This window comes from Athene noctua, chromosome 2 (genome assembly GCF_965140245.1).
Source record: "Athene noctua chromosome 2, bAthNoc1.hap1.1, whole genome shotgun sequence".
In the NCBI taxonomy this organism is placed as follows: Eukaryota; Metazoa; Chordata; class Aves; order Strigiformes; family Strigidae; genus Athene; species Athene noctua.
Genome location: NC_134038.1, coordinates 165,843,710 through 165,866,738, shown reverse-complemented (window position 1 = coordinate 165,866,738; position 23,029 = coordinate 165,843,710). Strand labels below are relative to the sequence as shown.

The 23,029-nt window shown below is 46.9% G+C and overlaps 1 protein-coding gene across 1 annotated transcript in view; it reads right to left on the bottom strand.

Annotated features, from left to right (window-relative positions):
- Window positions 1-23,029, bottom strand: part of SETD2 (SET domain containing 2, histone lysine methyltransferase) — a 71,578-nt gene that overhangs the window by 11,583 nt on the left and 36,966 nt on the right. The window contains exons 11-17 of the mRNA XM_074901060.1: window positions 22,759-22,887; window positions 19,049-19,690; window positions 7,449-7,497; window positions 6,952-7,126; window positions 3,029-3,704; window positions 2,050-2,184; window positions 1,331-1,470 (exon numbers count right to left, since the gene is read on the bottom strand). Of these exons, the coding sequence (XP_074757161.1) occupies window positions 1,331-1,470; window positions 2,050-2,184; window positions 3,029-3,704; window positions 6,952-7,126; window positions 7,449-7,497; window positions 19,049-19,690; window positions 22,759-22,887 (1,946 nt within the window). The remainder of the gene's footprint in view (window positions 1-1,330; window positions 1,471-2,049; window positions 2,185-3,028; window positions 3,705-6,951; window positions 7,127-7,448; window positions 7,498-19,048; window positions 19,691-22,758; window positions 22,888-23,029) is intronic.

Below are 23,029 nucleotides of genomic sequence, written 5' to 3'. Positions count from 1 at the left end.
TGCTATGTAAAAATAAAATATTGAAATAATTAAGAAGTATTATTCTTAATTATTATTAAGAATATATTATCTATTCTTAAATATATTCTTGATTATTATTATTAAGAAGCAAAATTTCCTTTCCTCTACTAGCTTTGTGCTGTCAGAAGATAGACAGTTAAAAGAAGGACTGAAAGAAATCCAGCATGTGTTCCTCAAAAAAGTTCAAGATTAATTATATTCAATTAGAGCCTTCTGGTGCAGCTGCAGAAGATGCACAGAGGAGGCATTCCTCGCCAAGGGGGAAAGTTCATTGGGTCTCCTCATCCCATTGCAAGTCTTCCAAACCATGGCACAAATCACAGATTCCTGCTCGACCGTTTTCTTTTTCTTCCTGGGGTTTGACTGTCTCCTGCTGTGCTGTTGGTGCAACTCTTGCTGTGTAAGGTAGCAGCAGGGAGTCCAAATGGGAGACTGAAAAGGTCGAGTGATGAAGTGAAATGAGGGCAAGAAACAATAACTGGTATCGAGAAAGTCAGGATTTGTAAGAAAATACTCAGGCTTAACCCTTTAGAGAGATGGATCCCCATACAGCCCTCACATGGAGTTTGAAGTAAAGAAGATGGAAAAAATTAGGGTGAGAAAATCAACCCTTTATGCCACATACCCCAGATCATGGCTGATCCCTGAGCCACCCAAGACCTGTTCACGCAGCGTGCCCAACGCAACACCCGCACGCACGTCAAAGCCTCCACAGACCAGGGTATCAGCCTGGAACTGCTGTCAGAGCCACACGGGCAGCCAAGGTCTCCTCTACCTGTTAACTCTGCTGCCATTTCAGCACCGTGTGGGGCACCTCGTATTCTGGCAGAGCGATGGGAACCAAAGAAGGTGTCAAAAGAAGTAAATCCAACTTGACCAAGATGCTGGGGTGAAAGAAGTTGCTTTGATGGGATATTTTTTTGGAATGAGATGTCAAAATTGGAATTCCTCACTGTCACGTTATCACACCAGGTTACGACTCAACACACAACTGGAGTCATTGTTTGCAAGGAAACTGCCACCATCACACTTTTGTCCACAAAAACCAGGGCTCTATCACACCAGGTTACGACTCAACGCACGGCTGGAGTCATCGTTTGCAAGGAAATTGTTTTTCATCATCATGCTCCTGCATGCAGAAAACAGGGCTGTATCCCCAGGCTACATTTATGGGGGTGAAGGAAAGATTTTGAGCAATCTCAGCCTCCCACCATCCTGCTGGGTGCCTAACGAGACAGCCGATTCCTTGGCTTGAGCCATCCAACCAACCCCAAAGCAGCCATCACGCTCACCTCGTTATCACACCCACCTTGTTACCACATGGTAGTAGTAGATCTTCCCCTCTGGATCTCGGGCTGTTTTCCAGTTGGGTGGGAGGACAATCGTTTTGGGTTTTGGAGGGGACGGTGGAGGCAAATCCAAAAGGTTATTGGTCACCACAAGCTCTGGCTGAAAATACCACAAAAGGGATGAAATGAGTGGTTGTGAGAGTGGTCAGTGCAGCCCTGACAGCTCTTTCCCCCACGACAAAGACTTTTTTGAAGGTAAAACTTAAAAACAACATTAGTGTTGGCCCAAGAAGTGATGAGGATAATGTCTTTCACTAGTTCTTCATCAAATACCCCAAGCACCCACTCGACCACACCCTGAGCTCATAATGCAGCCACTGGTGCTCTGAAATCCTCCATGCTGGATACCAAAACCACCATTTCTGATGGAGGGATTTCAGCAGTGAAAACAGTTCATAGAGCTCCCACATGCCCACTCATACGCAGCCTTCTCGGATGTGCTGGCAGAAAGCTGGAACAGAACAGGATCTGGGCTCAAAATCCCCCAAAATGTGTCTGATGGCCACATCCAGCCTGGCGAGCGGCACCCCGAAGGATGTCAGCACTCTGCTGCACGGGAAGCTCCTCCAGCTGGTACCACCAATGCTTTCACAGCACCCAGAAGCCGTGGGGAATCACATAAACCCAAAGTAGGTGTAGAGAAAGGTTCCTCATCCCTTCTGACCCCCGCAGGCCTCACCTGCTGGATGGGCTGAGGTTGCCCGGCTGCGACGATCGTGGTTACTGCTGTCGGTGGCTGCACTATGACTCCCTGTGGATGAGCTGTGTAAATCTGCTGGCCCTGGATGTACTGGAGACCCGGCTGGGCGTAACTCTGAAATGGAACACAGACAACCACAAGTCAGCTTGTTTTACCAAAAAACCCATTAGTGGAGGCTGTGGTGCAGCTTCCCTTACTGGGAACCAAAAAGCAGAAGCAAGAAGAGGGTAATAGTCCTCAGGGACTAGTGGAAGATAACATCCAAACCAACCAGCAACGACTAGTGACTGAGGTGGGGTTCAAGCAAACAATCTTCACATACAATTAGCCTACTGGCTGTCTCAGGAGTAGCACAATTGCTTACATCTTGCTTTTAGGAAAAACTAGGCATTGGCAAGTTGCTGAATGCCAATGGCCTTATTAGCAAAGACAAAGTAGAAGGAGACAGCACTGCACCACAGTCATGTGGAACTCAAGGCTGAGCCTGAGGGATGGGGGCATGTAATTCCAAGAAAACTGATAAAGAAGGTTGATCCGTTGGGTTTTTTGTTTGGTTTGAGTCATACCGGAGCTGGTAGCTCCTGCTTCCAAAATCCAACGGAAGGTAAGCTCACACCTCCACATTTTACTGCTTACTTGGCCAGTGGCAGTGGAAGCTCTTACCTAGGAATATCTGTTCACAAGAATCAACAATCACAAAAACCATCACTTTTATAAACAAGTTTAAAAAAGTCTCTGCAAGCTTGGCCCCAACAACTAAGATACATAGAGCTTGTACATGGAAAATACCCTGCCTAGATGGGAAATCAGATTCTTGGATGGGAAGTTATCTGAGAAGTGCAAAGTAGGACGCTCTAATATAAGAACACTAGTAAAGCATGAGGAAATGAAGTGCACCAGGCTGATACCCTTTGTTTGTGGGTGTTTCATGCCAGGCTGTGTCTGAAAGGGAAATTACCTGTACAATTGGTTGGGTCGTCTGCGAGTAGGGGGATGTCACACCGTAAACGGTCTGACAGGTCTGTCCTTGGTAATATATGGCTGGTTGGGACTGGGCTTGTGAGTACTGCTGTTGTACAGCCACAGTCTGTTGGCTGGAATCCCAGACCCCGTAGCTCTGGCTCTGCACCGGTCCCGGTGTGGCCACGGGCAGGACGGCCACGTTGGGTTCTTGATGGACCACGGTATCGCTTTGTGCTACATACTGTGGAGTTGTCACCTCCATCGTCGTTGCTACATGTTGGACTACTGGTACCGGCTGAGGAGTAGTTAGGCTTGGTTCCACCGTGTGCCCAACCAAAGTCTGGGGGTGCTCATAGGCTGCCGGTGAGCACATGGAATCCATGGTGGGTGTGGGCAGCAGCACCTTGCCGGCGTTGGGGTTGCTGGGGTCTACGTAGGCTTGCATGGGGTAGCCAGGTGGGTAGCCGATGAAGCTGTGGTGGGGCGTGCCATAGCCCATGGACTCGTAGGGCAGGGGTGATGCCATTCCCAGGTTTTGCAGTTGCTGTTGCTGTTTCTGGGCTTCCCGCTGGGCAACCTCCTGCTCAAAGAGCTTCCTGCGCTCCTCTGTGGATAGCTTGTTGCGATCCTTAAGCCGGACTTTCTTCTTTGAGGATGCTGGTGTGTCATACCTGAGAGAGAAAGAAAAGGCTTTGTGAAACCTTAGAAAGCTGCAGGTTTGGGGCTCCAGCAGCAAAAGGGCCACCACTGATGGTGTCAGGCCTGGGGGGAACCCAAACACCCAACAGCAGCAGCATCATTTCCTAAAAACATTCATTTTCAGCTGCTTGACCAACCACAGCAACTCATAGAGGGGAGAAACACCCACTGACCCTGCTCATCCACAAGCAAGGAGCCAGGGTGGAGGATGAGCTAAGTCCCATTGGATTTACCAACTTCAGTTGGCTGAAGCCAATGGAGATGAAAAGATGCAGCAGTAGCAGTCTGGAGGACCTGCTAGGCAGCACCAAGATACCCAGAGAGTGGAGGCAACACCTCCAAGGCCAACAGGCAACGCCAGGAGAGGGTAGAATGAGCGAGGTGCCCCCCAAACAGGCTGGGTGCTCGTGTTGGAGACCCTCTGCCAGTTTCCCAAAGCAGGACCAACAAAGAAGGGGTTTGGAAGAAGCTCTCCAAAGAGGAGGCGCAGCTCCCACCACAGCATCTTCACCCCCAAAGACCAAGGCAGCTCAGCGACGGGGAAAGCACCCCAGCTTTCTTCTCTTGACCTCCCCACATTGGCAGACCTGCAGATGCTGTGTGTTTGCAGACATGACGAAGAACAAGGGAATTACAAACAGCACGTTTCTGCTTAGAGTTATGCTATTTACTAGACCACAGATTCAGCTTAAAAAAATAATAAAAGTGTGGATGGATTTTTTTTTTAATCCCTTTTTTACAAATAAGAATTTTCATCCAGAAACACAGAGCAGCTGGAGGGAATTTTCCAAGGAGTTAAAGAAGAAGACAAAAAAAAAAAAAAAAGAAAGCCTAAGGACTTTGATCAGACCTCAACCATGGAAAATTTCAGATCAAAGGTGGATATTTTGAGAAGTTATGAGTGTGGTAAAACAGGGATTACAAGCAAAAATGCTTTGCAGCCCTAACAGAATGGATTCTACAAAGCATCCACCATATTCTCTACATACTCACTTCATGTTCATGCGTCCCACTTACATATCAAAAGCACATCGCTACCAACAGATACATTTAAGATGTTTCCTTGCATTCCCAGAGTAGCTGCAAGGATCTGTTAATGCGAACCTTACTGATGTGAAGAGCTCAATTTCAATAATTAAAGTCTTTCCTGGCACTGCCTGGAGAGTTTACATGAGAGGCAGCCAGCGTGAAGGGACAGCCAAAAGAAAACTGAGGGTTTAGTGTAGAGCAAGCAGCAATGCTCTTGTATCTACTCTGCTTCTCTCTCCATCTGTTTTTTTTGTTGTTGTTGTTAAATGCTTCCTATAACAAATATAAAGAGGGACAGTTGGAGCAGGGAGAGCATCCCCAGAGAAGGATGCTGGCACCCTGGTCCTCCTGGCGAGCACTGCTCCCTGAGGAGGATGTGGCCACAGGAGGGAAAAGCCAGAGCAGGCAATTCCTCGCCTGCAAAAGAGCTTGTTCTATTTAAAATAACACCAAAAATACCCTATTTATACCATCCTTCTTCCTATCTCTTGACACAATGCCATTCCCCAGCTCCACTTCTACCCCTAGACCTCAGTTGTGTTTCCACCCTCCAAATGGTTAAATACAGTAGTATAAATTTACACTACAGCATTATAGATTTACATCTTATTTTTCATCCAGATGTTTTAAAGTTTCCCAGCGTCGCTTAACACAAGGACAGAAGTTTCCTCGTCTGGCTGACTCACCACCCATTGTTCCCTCATTTAAGAGGGACAACAGAAAACTGACTTCTTTAAAGGAAATTCCTCGGTATTCTGACTGCCTTTAACACGATCTGAAGCCTCCCTGAAATGCAAGACGTGTAATATTTTCCTTCTCTTAATTAAGAATCAACTTTCGAGGGAGGAAAAGGAGCATCTGGCAGCAAACAGATGCTGATTCGGGTGCTGCCTCAGACTAGGCACTGGCTCCTCCAGGGTTTGGCTGTTGTGAGGTGCTGGGGAATAACCCCAAGAGCCAGCAGAAGGCTCAGGTGCTCTAAAAGCAACGGTCTGAATTGATAGGAAAAGGCAGATTTGGGTGGCTGCCAGGGTCGTTGCACTGATTCTCACTTAAAATCTGGAAGAACAAAGAATAATTAAAAATATTTTCTCTTTCTGATTGTTCCCTGAACTGGCCAACTCATCAAGACAAACGTCATCTACATTTCAGTTATCTAGCCCTTATCTTTACTCTTCTAAACCCATCTCACCAGACACTGTCAGCAGAAATACTTCATGTGGAAGGGCATAACTCATACTAGTGCAACACAAATCAGTTGCTTTTATTTTCCACTTTATCTTCAGCATCTGTTCACACTGTAATTCAAAGTATTTTATACTTTTACTGGAGCTTATATAGACTTCATGGCTTGTTTCCCTAGACAACCTGTGTTTAAAAATCTTTTTTTTTTTTTTTTTCTTTTTTGTTGTAAGATGTGAGTAAAGTTGAAGTCCTCACTCTCCCTTGTATCCATCACTTGCAAAACACACACACAGGAATCCATCGGGCAAGAGAGCACCCACAAAAAAGAAACACAAAGTAAAATCACCACAAGTGATTTAAATTATTTAAAACTTAAAAAACACCTCTCAGGCAAGAGAGCACGATGCCACCATTCCCAGGGGAAAGCAGGAGACACGGCACCAGCTTGGTGGGGTCATACCTACCTGGCCTGTTTTCCTTGTGCTCGATGGGTTTGGGGGATATTCACTTGGTCAAGGAAGTAGTTTTGTGTTCCAAATCCTGTTTGGCTTGGGTACTGCTCGCTCTTGCTCTAATTTTAAGTTTAGACTAAGCCCCAAGTGCACTGGGGAGATGCGGAGCAGAAGGGGATGGGTTTTGAAGGACTCAGAAGACCTCTTTGCATTATGAGGGCTACATCCCTAACTCCTGTGCAGGAGCTGGATGTAGCTTCCCTCATCACTCATCTAATTGCAAAAAGTGTCTGAAGATGAAGGTGGAGGTTATCCAAGAGGAGAGGCCACCTAACACCAAGGAGCCACCCAACTCCAGCCAGGGACTGCCTCTCACCACACCCATGGGATTCATCCAGGTGAAAATTTTCCTTCCCCATCCCTGGGTTTTTTCAAGGATCACCAGGACCATTTTTCCCCAGAGTTTTTACCCAGGATTACCACAGATCCAACACTCCCAGCCCAGCAGTCAGATCCTCAGCCCTGCTGCCACCACCGCTGCCAGAAAACTTGCCTGTCCTCTGGCCTCTTCGTTCCTCGCTCGTACGCCGAGGATGGAGGGGACAACGAGTCTCTCCGTCTCTTCTTCTCTTTGCTCTGGCTCTGCCTCTCGGGATCTCTGCTCAGGATGGGGTTCTTTGGAGTAGGAGTCTGATCCCTGTGCCCGGCTGTCTCTCTCCCACGGTCCGCTTTTGGGAAAAACAGATAAAAGAGAATTTTTATAATTCAGAGCATTTCTAGCTCCCTCCTCTTCAAGTTTCAGTAGCTTCTGTTAGTCAACAACAGAGTCTTCATTCAAACAAGTTGCAGGTTGCCCCGTATCAGCCTCAGGGCTACATTCCCCATCACCCACTGCTTAGATTATCCTCCCTATTTTCAGGAGCTGTTTTTTTCAAATAGCTGGTTTTTTGGTTTGTTGTTTCTTTTTTTTACAAGGAGCTGTTTTCAAACTGAGAAAATTAAGTGGTTTCATAGGAGCGGAGAGATACATGGGCAAATGCGAGTACGTACCACTGTTATCCTTTTCTGCTTGGCTCTTCTTTGGGATCCGGTACACCTCCTGTAAAGCAAAAGCCACAAGCAGGGTCAGAGTTTCATCTATTCACAAGAACAACCCCGATATCTACGGGGCTGCAAGAATCGTAACACGGTGCTAATAATTTAACAATTTAATCATAAAATAATTAAATCCAGAAAATAGCATCTCTTGAAGCAAAATTCTGGTTTCAGGCAAATTACTGTGGTGCTTTCTATATACTGCTTCTGATCAGCAGTTCATGTTTGATGAATTTAGGTGGGGTTTTGGGCCAAGTGCTGCAGGATCTAAGCTGGCCATCCCACCCATGTGCTACGAGCACCTGAACTTGCAGCTCTGCTGGACCAGTGAATGAGCAACATTTGCCATTAAACAAGCTACCCTCCACGTGTGAAACTGTGCTCTTCTGCCTCTTATTGTGTCAGCCCTGGTGTTCCCACAGTGACCACAACCAGCACACATCCCAGCTGAGTTTTTATTTCTCAGGGTGTCCAAGGCCACGAATCCCTGCCCTGGCAAACACAGGTGAACGCGGGCATCTGACCTGTCCTCTAATGACACCGTAGTGACATGCCTGTCTACCACCTGAAGACCTCTTGTTGTACCCATCCTGGTCTTCAAGGCAGTTTTAGGTAGTCCAGCAAGGAGCAGGGAGTTAGACTTGATAATCCTTATGGGTTCCTTCCAACTTAAGATATTCTAAGATTCTGTGATTGTCTGACAGCTGCAGTTTCACCACACAGGAGAAACAGAGATGGTATCCACTGTGTTTCCCATGATGTTCCCCAGATCAACACTGGAGCATCCCAAGGGAAATGAGCAGGAAGCCATCTCCTAGCTCTGAGTAAACCCCTTTGACCAAGCAAGCACCTATTGAAGGCTGCTGAGATCAGATGCCAACACCCACCATCCCTTCTCCTGCAGCAGACAACTCTGCTTATCCAGCTCCGGGGTCCTCAGTACAAGACAGACACAGACCTGCTCGAGCGGGGCCAGAGGAGGCCACGAGGATGCTGGGGGGGCTGGAGCACCCCCCTGTGAGGACAGGCTGAGAGAGTTGGGGGGTTCAGCTGGAGAAGAGAAGGCTCCGGGGAGACCTTAGAGCGGCCTCCCAGGGCTGAAAGGGGCTACAGGAAAGGGGGGAGGGACTCTTGATCGGGGGTGTAGGGATAGGACAAGGGGTAACAGTTTTAAACTGCAGGAGGGGAGATTTAGATGAGATCTAAGGAAGAAATTGATCCCTGTGAGGGTGGTGGGACACTGGCACAGGTTGCCCAGAGCAGCTGTGGCTGCCCCCTCCCTGGAAGGGTTCAAGGCCAGGTTGGATGGGGCTTTGGGCAACCTGGGCTAGTGGAAGGTTTCACTGCCTGTGGCAGGGGGTTGGAACTGGATGATCTTTAAGGTCCCTTCCAGCCCACACCATTCCAGGATTCTATGATTCTTTTTTATATCAAGCTGTATCACCCAGATAACCTGCAACTACCAAAGAAACTCACTTTTTCCCTGCACCCAGCAACTTTCTACATCCACGTTTCAACTAAGTAGAACATCACAGAATCACAGAATGGTTTGGGCTGGAAGAGACCTTAAGTACCACCTAGGTCTCACGGGAGTGGAGCAGAGGGGGAGAATCCCCCCCCTCGCCCTGCTGCCCACACTGCTCTGGGTGAGCCCAGCACACGGGTGGCTTTCTGGGCTGCGAGTGCATTTTGATGGCTCACAGGCAGTTTTCTGCCCACTAATACCCCCAAGTCCTTCTCCTTGGGGCTGCTCTCCATCCCCTCCTCACCCAGCCTGTGTTTGTGCTGGGGATTGCCCCGACCCATGGGCAGGACCTTGCACTTGGCCTTGTTGAACTCCTTGAGGTTTGCACCTCAGAGATATATATACTTTTATTATACATATGTACAAAAAATATATTCTGAGTGCCACGTTCCAGCCTCATAAAATGTATTTTCCTCTGATGAAATAAATGAAAGTATAAGAAACCCTGCTGTAGTCTGTTCACAAGACAAAACCACTTTAAAAGTGCTGCTGAAGGTTAAAAAAAAGTTATTTTAGCCAAGGGTGGGTTTTTTTAATATTTTTAGCTTTCCCATGGAGCCTAACACACCGCTTGAAGCATCTGCAGTTATGCTATCATGTGTGCTGTGACCTCTTCCAGTGCTGAGGGGCACTAGGAGTTTGGAAATGTACCCTTTTTTAACTGTTCTTATTTATTTACAGGTTTGCTATGGATCACGAGGCAGGAGCAGGAAAACCAGATCAGGAGAGTGCAGAGCAGTGGTGTGGGATGCAAAAGCATTGCTAATGCTCCCCTTTAACCTCAAACCCTTCTCTTTCCACAGCTCAGGCACGCTGCCTGTGCCCACCCAGCTCAACCTGAGCCCTGCCAAGCTGGGGAGCTGCCCCCCATCCATGGGGCAGCAGATCCACGGGGCCCAAGGCAGGGAGGAGGACCTGTCCTGACCACAGCCACTGCCTGTGTGCTCTTAATGCCACAGGGCACCAAGGGCTCAAAGCAAAGCAGGTTATGATGCACACCCAAAGGAACCTCTGCAGCTCCAAGGCCTCCAGAAGCCCAGCCCTTGTCACGCCACCAAGCTCCAGCCTGATTTTGGTCCCCTTCATGCCTAATGGTTGGACTAGATTATGTTCAAGGTCTTTTCCAACCTTGATGATTCTGTAATTCTATGCCCCATCCCACCCCCAGCATTGAGGGAATCCCCTGTTAAACACGCTTGGGTTGTTACCCATCACTTGCAGTATTTTTGACCTTCTAGTATCTGGATACTCAGCATGATTCCTGGTACTAAGTCACGTATTTCAAACAAATCCATGTTTCTTCTGCCTGTATTTCAGGGCAGGTCATGGTTCGGAAGGCTGAGCAGCACCCAGCTTCACTCCAAACCTGCTGCCGCAATAAACTGGGGACAGGAGATTTCTGCTGAGCTGTGGGGCTTGCAGTATGCAGCTGCTTTTTTTAACTTACAAAGGTCTTTAGGGCATCCTCATATCACCTCATTTAATTATCCTGTCTGATCTTTAAGTGTATCGCATTAAACCCAACCCAGCGTTTACTTTCCATCATTATTATTTGTTCTAACAGCCCCTCAGCTGCACCCACAGCCCCTTGCCAGCATCACCGGTCCCCAAGATTTCTGCCCACGCTGGGTTGGTCCCAAATGCCACTGACTGACACCTGCACTGGCCTCCTGGGAGAAACCAGGACCCCGGCTCAGGTGGATGGGGGGGGGTTCCTGCCACAGCAACATCAGAGAGTGCTGAAGAAAAGGCGCTGCTTTACAACAGGAAATTACAAGAGATGCTACAGCTCTTTTAATTATTTATTGCTTTGCTGACCCACCAGCAGCCCTGGGGTTATGCCTCTTGCTTTGTGCTTTGTTTGAAACTCCCAGCAGAGACAGCACTGCAGGAAGGAAGGGGAGAAGAGGCTCCTCAAAGCAAGCCAGCCCAGAAGAGCGCGTTTTGCTAACACATTTTGCCAAGGCGATAGGTAATGCTTTGCAACTTCAAGTTATTTGAGCCAGAAACCACTTCTCACGGACAGATGGATGGCACACTACACCTTGCTGAACCCCAAAAGCCACAGGAGCACATCACTCATCAATACCATTCCGTTAACTTAATAAAATGGGACAGGATTTAGGAATGAAGATTAAGGCTTCCCTAGAGTCCTGGTTTTGCTGAGGCTGGGGCTGCCACAGCTCAGTACACCTGTTAAACATCACTGGATTACACAACAATTAGTCTGATATCATGTTAAGCAACCCTGTATCACTTCAGATTACGAAACAAGTTTAAGTAGCATCACTGTGTTTTCGACTGGGTTTTTAATTGCAGTAGTCTGGCACGCAAAGTGTAAGTGATATTTTATCATATTAGTGATGTTAACGATCCTACAGCGTGTTGAAGGTACAGGAAGATTTTGTAGCATTACTAACTGGCCAAGTGCTGGTGGCTTGGAAGTAAAAGCTCATTTGTTTTTAAATCCAGTCTGAATCAAGCCCTTGCTCCGTTCCCTTCCTGAAGTACTACAGCAATTCACAAGAATATCCAGGTATTTGAAGTAGAATGTGAGGAACCAGCTATTTTCTGGCTGAATATGACTGGTATGGCCAGGTGAAAGGAAGTAAAACCAAATGCGCCAACTATGCAAAATCAGAGAAAATGTGGGGCATCCCTGATGGAGGCTGCAGCTGCATCCCAAAAAGAAGACAATTCATAGAAGATACACTCAACACTACACAAAGAAGCTGTTCCGGTGGAGTGTGCTGAGTTCCCAGCTTTTCCACGGCAGGATTTGTGGATTTTCTAGGACTGGAAGTGGAGCAAAGCCAAAACCTTGGTGAAGGCACCTCCCCAAGTCCATGACCATCCCATTAATTCTTCATACTCAATGAGATGCCACAATCACCCATCACACCTTGATGCCTCAGGGGAAAAACATCAGGGACCTTCTGTAGAGAGCTAAAATATCCTTTAGTTTAGGGCATGGATGAGGCAGAGGGGAGAAACATATGTATTGAACTGTTATTGGGGGAATAAAGGCTGCTTCCAGTTGGGTATTTAAAACTTCCCTACACTCAGAAATACAAAGCTTTAGCTTGAGTTGACTCTCAACCTTATATAACATTCATTTTCTAAACAAAATCCAACCTGATTTTTTAAAGCTGGTTGGAAATTAATTAATTGACTGCTGTCTCCTCTAGGCTGCCCAGTTGCACCAGATTGCATCACTCGTTAGCAATGTGCCCACCTCCAACACTGTATTTAATGAGAACACTCAGGTTTGAGAATCTCACTTTTATTGTGATAGAGTAAAAAAAAAAAAAAAAAAAAAAAGCAGCATGTGCCTCCGTGGGCTAAGAAAATGTATTTTCCTTTGGTGAAATAAATGAAAGTGTAAGAAACCCTGTTGTGGTCTGTTCACAGGACAAAACCACTTCAAAAGTGCTGCTGGAAGTTAAAAAAAAAAAGTAAAAGTGATTTTGGCCAAGATTTTAATTTTTTTAAATACCTATTTTATTTTTCTGTGGAGCCTGAACAAAACACAGCAAACACATCTGAAGTGTCTGCAAACAGGTATGCTGTGATGAGAGGCATTAAAAGTCTGTAAATACACTCTTTTAAAATTATTCTTACTTATTTACACACTTTCTATGGCTGAAAAGACCCCAAATCTAGTGTGTTTCTTAACTAAATGCAAAGAACCAAGGTAGCAGCTCACTGTTTGAGGTGGGGAGGGATGCAGAAGGAGCTGGCAGGGATAATACAGCCTCTATGTCCAGCAGCAGGAATGACTTTGCCTCTTACTGCCTGAGATGGGATGGAGTGGAGCACAAAGGCAGATTCTGCAGACCCAAAAACACCCACCAGCATCAGGTTTTCTCTATTTTTTTCTCTCTCTTACATAACACACACACACCCCTCCCCGGCCTCAAAAGTTCATTCTCAGATGCACTCTTTAAAAAAATCATGGCAGGTCTGGCCTGAGCAGTGTCCCCATCAGTGGGGGAGAAGGTGTGATGAGGAGCCACCCAGCCATGAGATGATGGATGAACCAGCCAGGACAGCTCAAGGACAATGCAGCAGGTGAGTGGAGGGAAGAGCTAAGCTAGATCAGCCTCCTCAGCTCCTAAAATTATTTGTCCCATTAAACAGCAGGACATGCCAAGGGAAACTACTGGAAGAAAGGATCAGTGGGAATAGGAGGATAGGGGTCACCTTGAGTAGGTGAACTTGGTGAACATGGCACTGCCCCATGTTGCTTTTGGTTCACCACGACATTGAAAGCACTGCTGCTGAAGCTAAGAAATACAGTGATTCCAACTCAACAGAGATCACCGAGTCTAAGCTTCAAGGTCAAAGATGGTTGAAGATGCAAGGAGCAAGAAAGCATCTGCCCTCCCTAGGTAGGAGAAAGCACCTTCCTCTGAAAGACATGGCTATGGGTGACCATAGGGTGAATGCATGTCAGGATCCGTCCCATCAAATCAGATTGCCCTAACAAAGGTCCAGGCAGCTCAAAATACAATAATTATGAAGTGGGGAGCGAGCTACGTCTCACTGGAGAGCAACTACAGATCTACCCAGCAGGCTACAGAGCCTCCAGCATCAGTCTGGTGAAGATGGAGGCAGCTGAGTCTTTGAACCAGCAACAAAACAGAGGAATATGTCAAAATTGCTCCATGAAAACCAGATGGTGGTCAAGCCAGACGCAAGCCAGGGGGAACTCCGAAGAAAAGCCTATTTTATTTTTGGAAACGGAAGCTGCTGGCTTTGAGCATGCATAACTGCTAAATGAATGCAACCGCCACTAACAGAGTCCAAATGGCTTTCTCTACCTTCCAGAACAATTTTTAATGAATCACACAGAAAATTAAATACAGAAAGAAAAGCGATACAAGTCTGTTACAAACAAAAGAAAAGAAAAAAGGCCCCATGATTTTAGGCTGTCCAGCTGCAGACACAAAACCATCCTGGGCTTGGGAGAGGCAGAGAGCTGCAGAACGGTCTCAAGACTCAAAGGATGAAACATAAAGAAATACTGTGACTGATGAAACCCTCTCTGGAAATCTGTCCCTTAGCTGCCAGTTATTTCTGATTTAATGGGACTAAAGACCAATGGACACCACTAACAGGCTGCAGGGAAACAACAGCACAACCAGGTAGAGGCTGGTTTTGCATTTGTGCCAACACAAGCACAGCTGGCAAAGGGCTGACTGCTCTCCTACACCGACCTGTGCCAACCCAGCCATGCTTCCAAGCTTCTGGGGACCAGGCACATCTCTCCTGGGGCTGAGGAGAAGAATCCCAAAGCCTGGATGTAGAACTGGAAAGCCACGTCCAGCGTGCTGGAACTTGCCACATCTGCCAGGGCTTATGCAGTCAAAGCCAATGCAACCTGCAGACCGTGTTGTCTCACCTAACTCTGCTCTGGAGTACTCTGAGCTTGCTGTCAATTTGTTGAAGAAACGTGCAACTGAATCCATTCCCTACCAGGCTGGATACCCAATGCTCCACCAGCCAGGGCTTCATCTCCTTGTGCGTGCCTTCCTCCCTCCTGTGATGTTCCTTTCCTCTCCTTCTCTGCAGCTCCCCTGCAGGAGCACAAAGCTCCAACACAATGCCAAGGGACGAAGGAGAGCAAGAAAAAGGACTAATGCCACAACACCCCTGTGTGAAGGCCAGAAAAACCCACCACGAACAACAGCCTGGCTGCTCACCACTGCCTATTGTTTTTGCAAACTATTTCTTGCTCTAAGTTGTAACAAATTATAAGCCTCTTAATTAAAGAATGCAGTGTGCATGCTGGAGCAAGAACCAGTCACTCCAGGACAGCTTGGCTGGGCAGAGGACAGGCAAGAGCAGCTTCACAGGGCTGTCCTGTCAAGAAGTATTGGATGTGATCTGGAAAGACCACCCTAGGGGAAGATGAAAGCTTGGTCTACCTGGGTCACGCAAGCTCTGCTATCCCTGTTCAGGCTGATTAAGCTCACAAAATTGGTGTTTTCACTGCAAAAGAGAAAGTTCACTTTGGGAAAACTGGGGTAACACCTCAGCTTGAACTCCAAGTCACCGCTAAATACCTGTAAGGCTACAAGTGTCCAACTAAAATCTTTTAAACCCAAGACTCTTGGCTCTTTCAAAAGGTTTTTCCTCAAAAAAATAAGTCTTCTCCAACTCCTAAGGGCAAGGTCTGGGGATCCTCAGAGCTACAACTCCTACCTGCCCCCTCCCCAGAAGGTGAGGGCATCATCTGCCCATCCAGGGGTGGAGGAAGATGCCAAAAGCTCAGTCCCACCCGCAGCAGAGCAACCCCCAAGCATGGCAGGACGTTCTGCAGCAGTCAGCAGTTGAGTTTGCATGGCATTAGCCAGCTGGCAGAGCACACGGGTTCACTATGGGATGTATTTCAGACATGTAACGGGTCATCACAAGAAGCCTATGGCTTGGGGAGTGGAGCTGCAGGACCTCAAGGCCCTGCTTTGGTGTAAACAGCAAGGAAACCCCAAAGGCCAGAGCACCCTGAAAACACTGACGCTATTAAGCATGTGCCACACTTGAAGCCAAACGTGTTCTCCTGTCCCTCAGCCTTAGCTACTGAAACATAAGCCACAAAAAGAACGTTGAGAAAAGCTTGCCATGCTTGGCAGTGCTGACCCTACAGGTTGTTCCTGCGACGTCAAGAGATCTGTTGGCCATCACGCCGTCCGTGGCTTCCATCACAGGTCGGATCAGTCCACAGAGCCTTACCTGAGCGCAATCCTCCGGCTGGAGCAAGCTAAGACGCCTGGAAGAACCACGTTGAACCACCACCTGCACCCTGCTGGGTGTCCACCCACCAGCCTTTAGCCACTCAGAGTGAGTTTTCAGCATGGGAGGAGATATGCACCACTTCCTCGGAGAGCGGGAACGGCGTGCACGAGCCCAGGCTGAAAACTTACCCCGCTGGAGAGTGTGAGAGTGTGTCGTGATGAGTGTGTAGCAGCAGCCAACACTCCTCACGGGTTAAGGAGTTGGAGTGTATGAGCCCTGTAAGGCGAGGACTTACAAGTCCTGTGTATAGAGGTATAGAAAAAGATAGCTCACTTAATCCTTTCATGCCAGGAGTTGGGATTTTCCCGGAGCGACGTCCATTGCCGGCAATGGACGCACCAAAATAACGTCGGCATCAATGAGTTAACCACCTCTGTCCTCTTTTCACCTATTATATTGCTCATGCATCATCCAGCTTCCCAACCATCTTCCCGTTTCTTCACCGTATGCACGCTATGTCCTCTCCCTTCTTCAGCACGGAGTTGAAAATGGAGTTGAGAAAAGGAGACACATGGTCAGCTCCTTGCTGCCCTGAGAAGCTAGATGGAAATGGTTGAAATTACAAGGGGGTCATCAGCAAGACTGGAGAGGACATAGCTTAAGTTACGAGGTTTCAGACCCTCCCGCCCCCCCATCCAATGCCAATTTTTGCAGATGTTCCACCACTCAAAACAAAACCAGCTTTTAAAAAGCTTGGATGTGCTGCAAAAGGCACCTGGCTCTCTTGCCACTGGGGTGACTGAATTTTCCAAGGTGACTATCCATCCCCCTTCCACCTAAAGCATTGCCCTGCCAGCTTAGCCTTTTATTTTAGACATCAGCCACCTCCAGGCTGGGCTACGGAGGCACCTGGCATCCCAATGGGTGAGAGTCGGACAGAAGCAGTTAACTCTTAGTGCCATGATAAAGTCCAGAACAGAATGAATCCCCAGGTCAGAGTTTCCCCACAAATGCTTTACAGGAGAGAAATGAGTTTTCACAGAGCCATGGCATGATTCTGATTTTTAGGGTTGGATTTCCTAGGGCTTGTGAGATACAACCCTGTCCCTACGACCAGACACACACGCTGCAGCAGGCTATTAGCATCCTTGCAACAAACTGAGGTTAATTAATTAAGTACACAGAGAGGATGTGAATCCACATGTTAAACAGCAACAGGCTGTGACTCCATGAGCTTCAGCAGAAGTCTCTAGATACCCAAGGCTGAGCTCCTCCAAGCTCAAAAGAAAGCACAAGCCTTGGTGATAAAATGACAACTGTCAGATCAAATTTGGTCTCAAACCAACATTTTGGGGGAGTCGCTTGTTTTGTGGAATTTCACATTTTTCATTAGTCTTTTCAACATTTTTTTCTGTGCTGTTTCAAGTTTAAACACAGCAGCATGTGATCCAGGAAGCAAACACATCCAGTTCTAAACAGAAAAACGAGTCTCAGCAGTCCAAAACAAGTCTATCTCCAAAGCAATGCAGGACTGAGACTTGACTTAGCTTTCAGTTTAAACAATACCAGGTATTAGCAATGCATGGGAAAAGACTTCTTTCAATTTAACCGTAAATTCAACCTGACAGTGTCGCTTCAATAAAGAAAATCGTGTGGCCCACACAAATTTTAAGAGTCTGCAAATTAAAATCTAGTAAACAATCAGATTCACCCGGTAAAGAGGGGAGGGGGGGAAAAAAAAACCAAAACAAAACACAACCTGATTTCTCTATAGAAACACTTTCTAGTTGTCTGTAGAGTAAAGTCTCACCTCTTCTCCCACTAAGATTTATGGCACAAATAATTATGCTCAAATTCTGCAAATGTTCAAGAGTATTTGATTCTTCTGAAAAATTCAGAGATTAAGGCAAGATTTCTCTTAAGTCTTATGTAAATCTCTAGACGCGTTTTTATAAATGCTAATGCTTGTAGCTACAGTCAAGCAAAGGTACAAGCAAAGGCTCACGGACTCAAAGCTTGCTGTGGTCATCCCACCTGCATGTGGTGCTGCAGTACGTTCTAACACCCATTATTTCTATTAGTCTCTTCTAAAACATCACTCATTACCAAATTCAGTGGGTAAATAAACTCTTTAGCTATGTGATGCGTTATAAAACACAAATTTGCTTAGAGACTACTTCCAATAATTAAAACTGGGTGGACGCTTGATTAAGAGAAGGGCAGAAGACCCTCCATGACCTTTTCCACCAAGCCCACACCATGCCAGAAGCACGGCAGCACCTTCCATTCCTTTGCCAGATTGTCAGCAAATGCTGCTTTTACACTTATTAAAGGCTCCCACCCTTCTTGCTCTCAAATATAATATAAAGGAATTTAATCCTACAGAAGCAGCAGATGGGCGAGGAGTTTCCAAAGGCCTAAAGAAACCCCAGGAAATGCCTGAGGCATTGGACTGAAGCATCATAATGCGCCCCAGCAAAAAAAGCTGTTGGCTGAAGATGGAGCAAGCTGTCCACCTACGCTGCGTGGGGACAGGGGCTTGATTCTGGAGGAGACAAGGCAGCCTGCAGCCACCAAACCCTTCCCTTAAAGTTATCTGCTCAAGGAAAACCTTGACAGGAGTGAAACCGTGAACAATTCCATGCTCTAGCAGTCTTTAAAGGCTCAAATAACACCCATGAATCTGATCTAAACACCAACTGCAAACACCCAGCACTAAAACTGCCAACAAGAGAATGGAATATGGCCAACAGACCGGTTTCTGGAGGCTCCATACATTGCAGATGAAAAGCAGATGTTTACAGGAAAGGAAACACTGATGCTCTTGTGATAATTGAATTTAAGAGTAGACAGACCATCAGTTTGTTTCAACACTGATGGATACTGGGCCACTTCAACCAAAAATGCTTGTGGTGCTATCACTACCCTCTTTTTTTTGAGAAGGGAATCTCAATCCCTTAGAGCTGCCCTTCCCCTGAACAGCCTAAAAAAGTAACTGAATGACTAAGGTGTCTTTGTGGTGCTCAAATGTAATTAATTTGCTGTTTTCAGCGTGCAACAAACACACTGACGCTTGGAAATCTACAGTAAGTCACACACAGGGCAGTTTGCAAGGAAAGGATGTATAGAGGAAGCACCTGGAGAAGGCCTTTTATGTAGAAAAGGCAATCTTAATTGTCAAACATTTACCAACAGGACAACAACTTTGCCCTGTTTGTACTGGACCGCAAGCAACTCTGCCTTTTCCTTAGCAAGAGAAGAGGTGGTGTAGCTGCAGATCGGTGTCTCTTACCTTGAGCTCCTTCCAGCTGTCGAGCAGCCTGGTAGCCAAGTCGCTCACATCCACAATTTTGTCCGTTTGTTCTTGGCTTCTCTCGCTCTCAACATCAGATACACCTTCCTCTTCGTCTTGAGATGGTGTTTCCATCATAATGGGCTCTTCCAGCTTCGCACCGTTGCTCTCTTTGACCTCTGCTTCAGGCTCAGCCTCCAGCTCTGCAGCTTGGGCTTTGCTGCTCTCCACTGGTGCTTCCACAGCAGCTTTGATCTCCTGCTGCTGCTGCTGCTCCTCTGACACCTCCATCGGGGTGTTCTCCAGCTGGTCCAGGTCCTCTTTGCCCTCCTTCCCTTCCAGCTCACTGGTTGTATCCGAGATGGCACTGTCCATGCTGTTTTCACTTATAATTTTCAGCCTTCGGAACACCAGCTTCTTAGGGGTGTCCGTGTCACCTTCCGTGCTCTGCTTGGTGGAAAGATCTGGCGTGTTGAGCGGCGTGTGAGCCCGTGAGGTGTTCTCACTCGAGTAGCCATCTCCTTCACTGAGCTGCGGGACAGCAGTCTTGGTTTGAGCCCAGCGCTGAATAATGGGAAGAACTTTGCTCTCCTCCAGCATGTTCTTGGTGGGTATAGGCAGGAGCTCTAGTGTCTTCATAATCTAATGGCAAAGACAAAAAAAATCACATCGTTAGAGCCATTAGAATTTAAAGCTGTCTCCAACCTGCAACAATTTCCTTTTCTCCACAAGAGGTAACTCTGTAAATATCTATATGATGGAAACAGGTCACGGGTTGGGGATAGCAGCATCCCTTCTCAAGGCTGAACTTCTGCTGAGAGCAAATAAACTGTGAGCGGGTGGCAAACAGTGAGGACAAGTATTTAGCAATTAAAATCATTTAGCAATTAGATGCAATTAAACTGATTTCAAAGAGCTCAGACGCTTACAGTTGGCCAGACCCATTCCTAGAGAAATCAATACAACAGTTACATAGAATACAAGAAGGAAAACCTGATCAGAAGCATAAAGATACATCAGAAATCAAACAAGAAGAGACCAACCCAAAAAAGCTTGCAAACCAATACTGGGAAATCTTTTTCCTCGCCTGACAGAGGTGCCCTGTGCTGTAGCAGAAGTTGGAGCATTACCAGCTTCAGTGGGAGGGAGACAGGACCTAAACCTTAAGCACAAAGAGAAATGGACAACTGGGAAGCTTCTTTCAGTCCTCCAAACCATGAGACAAAGCGAGCATCTCTGATACTGACAGCACTTCCAGCAGATTTAACCTTGCCAGAAAATGAGGCTGTTGCCAGCACCTGCACTCCCAGTACCACAACACTCTTCCAGTGCCCAGCAAGGCAATCCCAGGAACAAGTATCCTCCTTTGGACACTGGGAAACACCCGGAGGTACCAGGTGATGAAGCCAAGACAGTGCCAAAGACCACAGTACAGATGCTACTGTGTGGAGACCAGCCAGAAAGCTTGACCTCAAATGGGTTGTGTCCAAGGCCTGAGATGAGAATCAAGTTACTGAAAATATCTTCAAAATCCTTTTACAAAACCTGTCAGTGGGAACAGGGATCACAGGCACAGAAAGAAGCACCAGAAGTTAAACAAGCACAATCTTTCCAGGATCCAGCAAGTGACTTCAGAAACCTCTTTCCCAAGACCAGAGCCCAAATCCCTGTTTTTGAAACAAGAGACAGTCAGCCCTTATACAGGACTTTTCAACTTGTCCACTTTCAAAACCAGCCCTCCAGGAGTGAAGGACAGATTTTACAGTATTACACTGATTTCTGCCATGGGCATCTGATGGTCAAAAGATCATTTTTTTTATAAACAATGACAGTTTTTTTAAAAAGGGGGGGGAAAAAAACAGTGTGGTCTGGCCCTGTGACAAGCCTCATCTGCACCTCAGTAAAGAATAATCTGGATTTTAAAAGAAAATATCTGATCCACAAAACCCCACCAAAGCTGACAGTGTATTATGACCAGATGCATCGAGAGTAGAGATGAAACCACCACTACCACATCAATTCAGTTTCCCTCTTGAAGCTTGAGGGGAGCAGCTCTAGGTTTGTGATCAACAAGGCTGAGCACCTGAATCTATTCCAAGGGAAAACCAGTCTAACCTTAACTTAACCACTGATTTCTCCAAAGCTAAAGGTCAAAGACAAGTTGGAGCTGAGCTACCTAGAAGCTCTGCAGTGCCACAGCACCTCTATGTCAGCGATCAAGGTGAGCAGGCACTACGTGTACAAAAATTAAGCCCTGAAACTCCCTAAGATCATGGGATGGATTCTACCTACCTCAAAGGAGAAACTACTGCAGTCTCAAAGGAGCTCAGCTCCTTCCTAAGAGTGGTTACTGCAACAGATTAACTCAGTCCTTGTACATTTGGTCTCAAAAGATCTTTCTGTAGCCTCATGAGCAAGTGTCCCTCCATACAGCTACACAGGGGTGATGCACCATGGCAAGAGGAACCTGACCCTGCAGCTGCCAAGCACTTCTGCTTGGGCTGTAAGTACTGAAAAGCCACATCACATCAGCAGGAGAGAAAACTGGAGGCACCCACTGGATCTGTGGCCTTGTACACGGCCCACCGGCAACAACATGCTCTGCACAGCACGAGGCAGGTGAAGGATGGGTAGGTCTACTCAAACCCTCCAAGTCAACAACTCTAGATGAAGGATGGGTAGGTCTACTCAAACCCTATAAGTCAGCAAGCTCTAGATGAAGGATGGGTAGGTCTACTCAAACCCTACAAGTCAGCAAGCTCTAACTTGACATCAGAGACCCCTAACCCAACAGCACTGAAGTTTTCCAGGTATTTACAGACAAAACTTTCTCTAAGAAAGGATGGATGAGGACCAGGCGGTGGGAAGGGTGGCCTTCCCACAGGACATGCTGCTGAGTGTACAGACCTGCTGTCCCTCTCACCACCAGCACACAGGCACTTCAAGAGAAGCACAGAAGACATCTCATTAGACCTGGTGTCAAGTTAGGCTCCAAAAACCTCACAGTACCCTCATCCTACCCCACGAATTGAAGGTTTACAAAAGCACACACAGACAGCTCTTCATCTTCTGATAACAAGAGAGGGAACAGGCACCTAAACCCGCAGTGAAGAAAGACCTGAGTAGGACACAACTCATCCAGAAATGCTTGGAGGAAAACCATGCTGATCTCAGGAAGCAGGGTTGGGAGGGATCTTTGCAGAATAAAGGTGAATTCAGCAGAGGAGGCGCCCTGAGCTCTAGAGCTCACTTGGCTTCTGCTTTCTTGCTCGGGATGCAGGACCAGCTGCACCTCTCCAAACTGCACAGCAACATTCTTGTAGAAGCGTCTTTACTACAGGAACTTCCAGATGTCTTTTTACATGCAACGCCACAGCGCATATAAAAACCAGAGACATTCAAGTTCCAGCTCAGACTGTCAATACCTCAAATTCCCTGTGCGGTTCACTATGGACTAAACAGCAACGGCAACAATCTTTATGTCTGGCTCATGTCACTAACTCAGAAATCTAAGAAAAACCACAAGAGCAAATTCTTTCCACATATTAAGGATTTCCCTTAAAGCAGAAGTTTAAGGCTGTAGTTCTGAGGATACCTGTAGTTTGTTTTCACGAACACTTGGCATATAATATGTACAAAAAAAAAAAAAAGAAAATCATCGTGCTTCTGAGTAATTAGCAGTGCTGCTAGGAAAGCTTCAAACCACTGACCTCCAGCTGCAACTTCAGGTTGTTGGCAGTGCTTCCCCTCCCATCGCCCAGCTCTGTCATCCAAATCCAGAGGAGAGACAAGCCGTGACACTCCAGGAAGGACTTCAGGCAGGACTGCGAGTGCGTGTTCTGGACAAGCCAAAGTTTTGAAAGAATCCATGGGAATGGTCAGAGACTTACAGGCAAAAAAAAACCCCAATCCTTTGATTTGCGGAGGCTAACATGGCTAACTGCTCAACTGGGCTGGTGTTACCTGTCAGACTCACTGCAC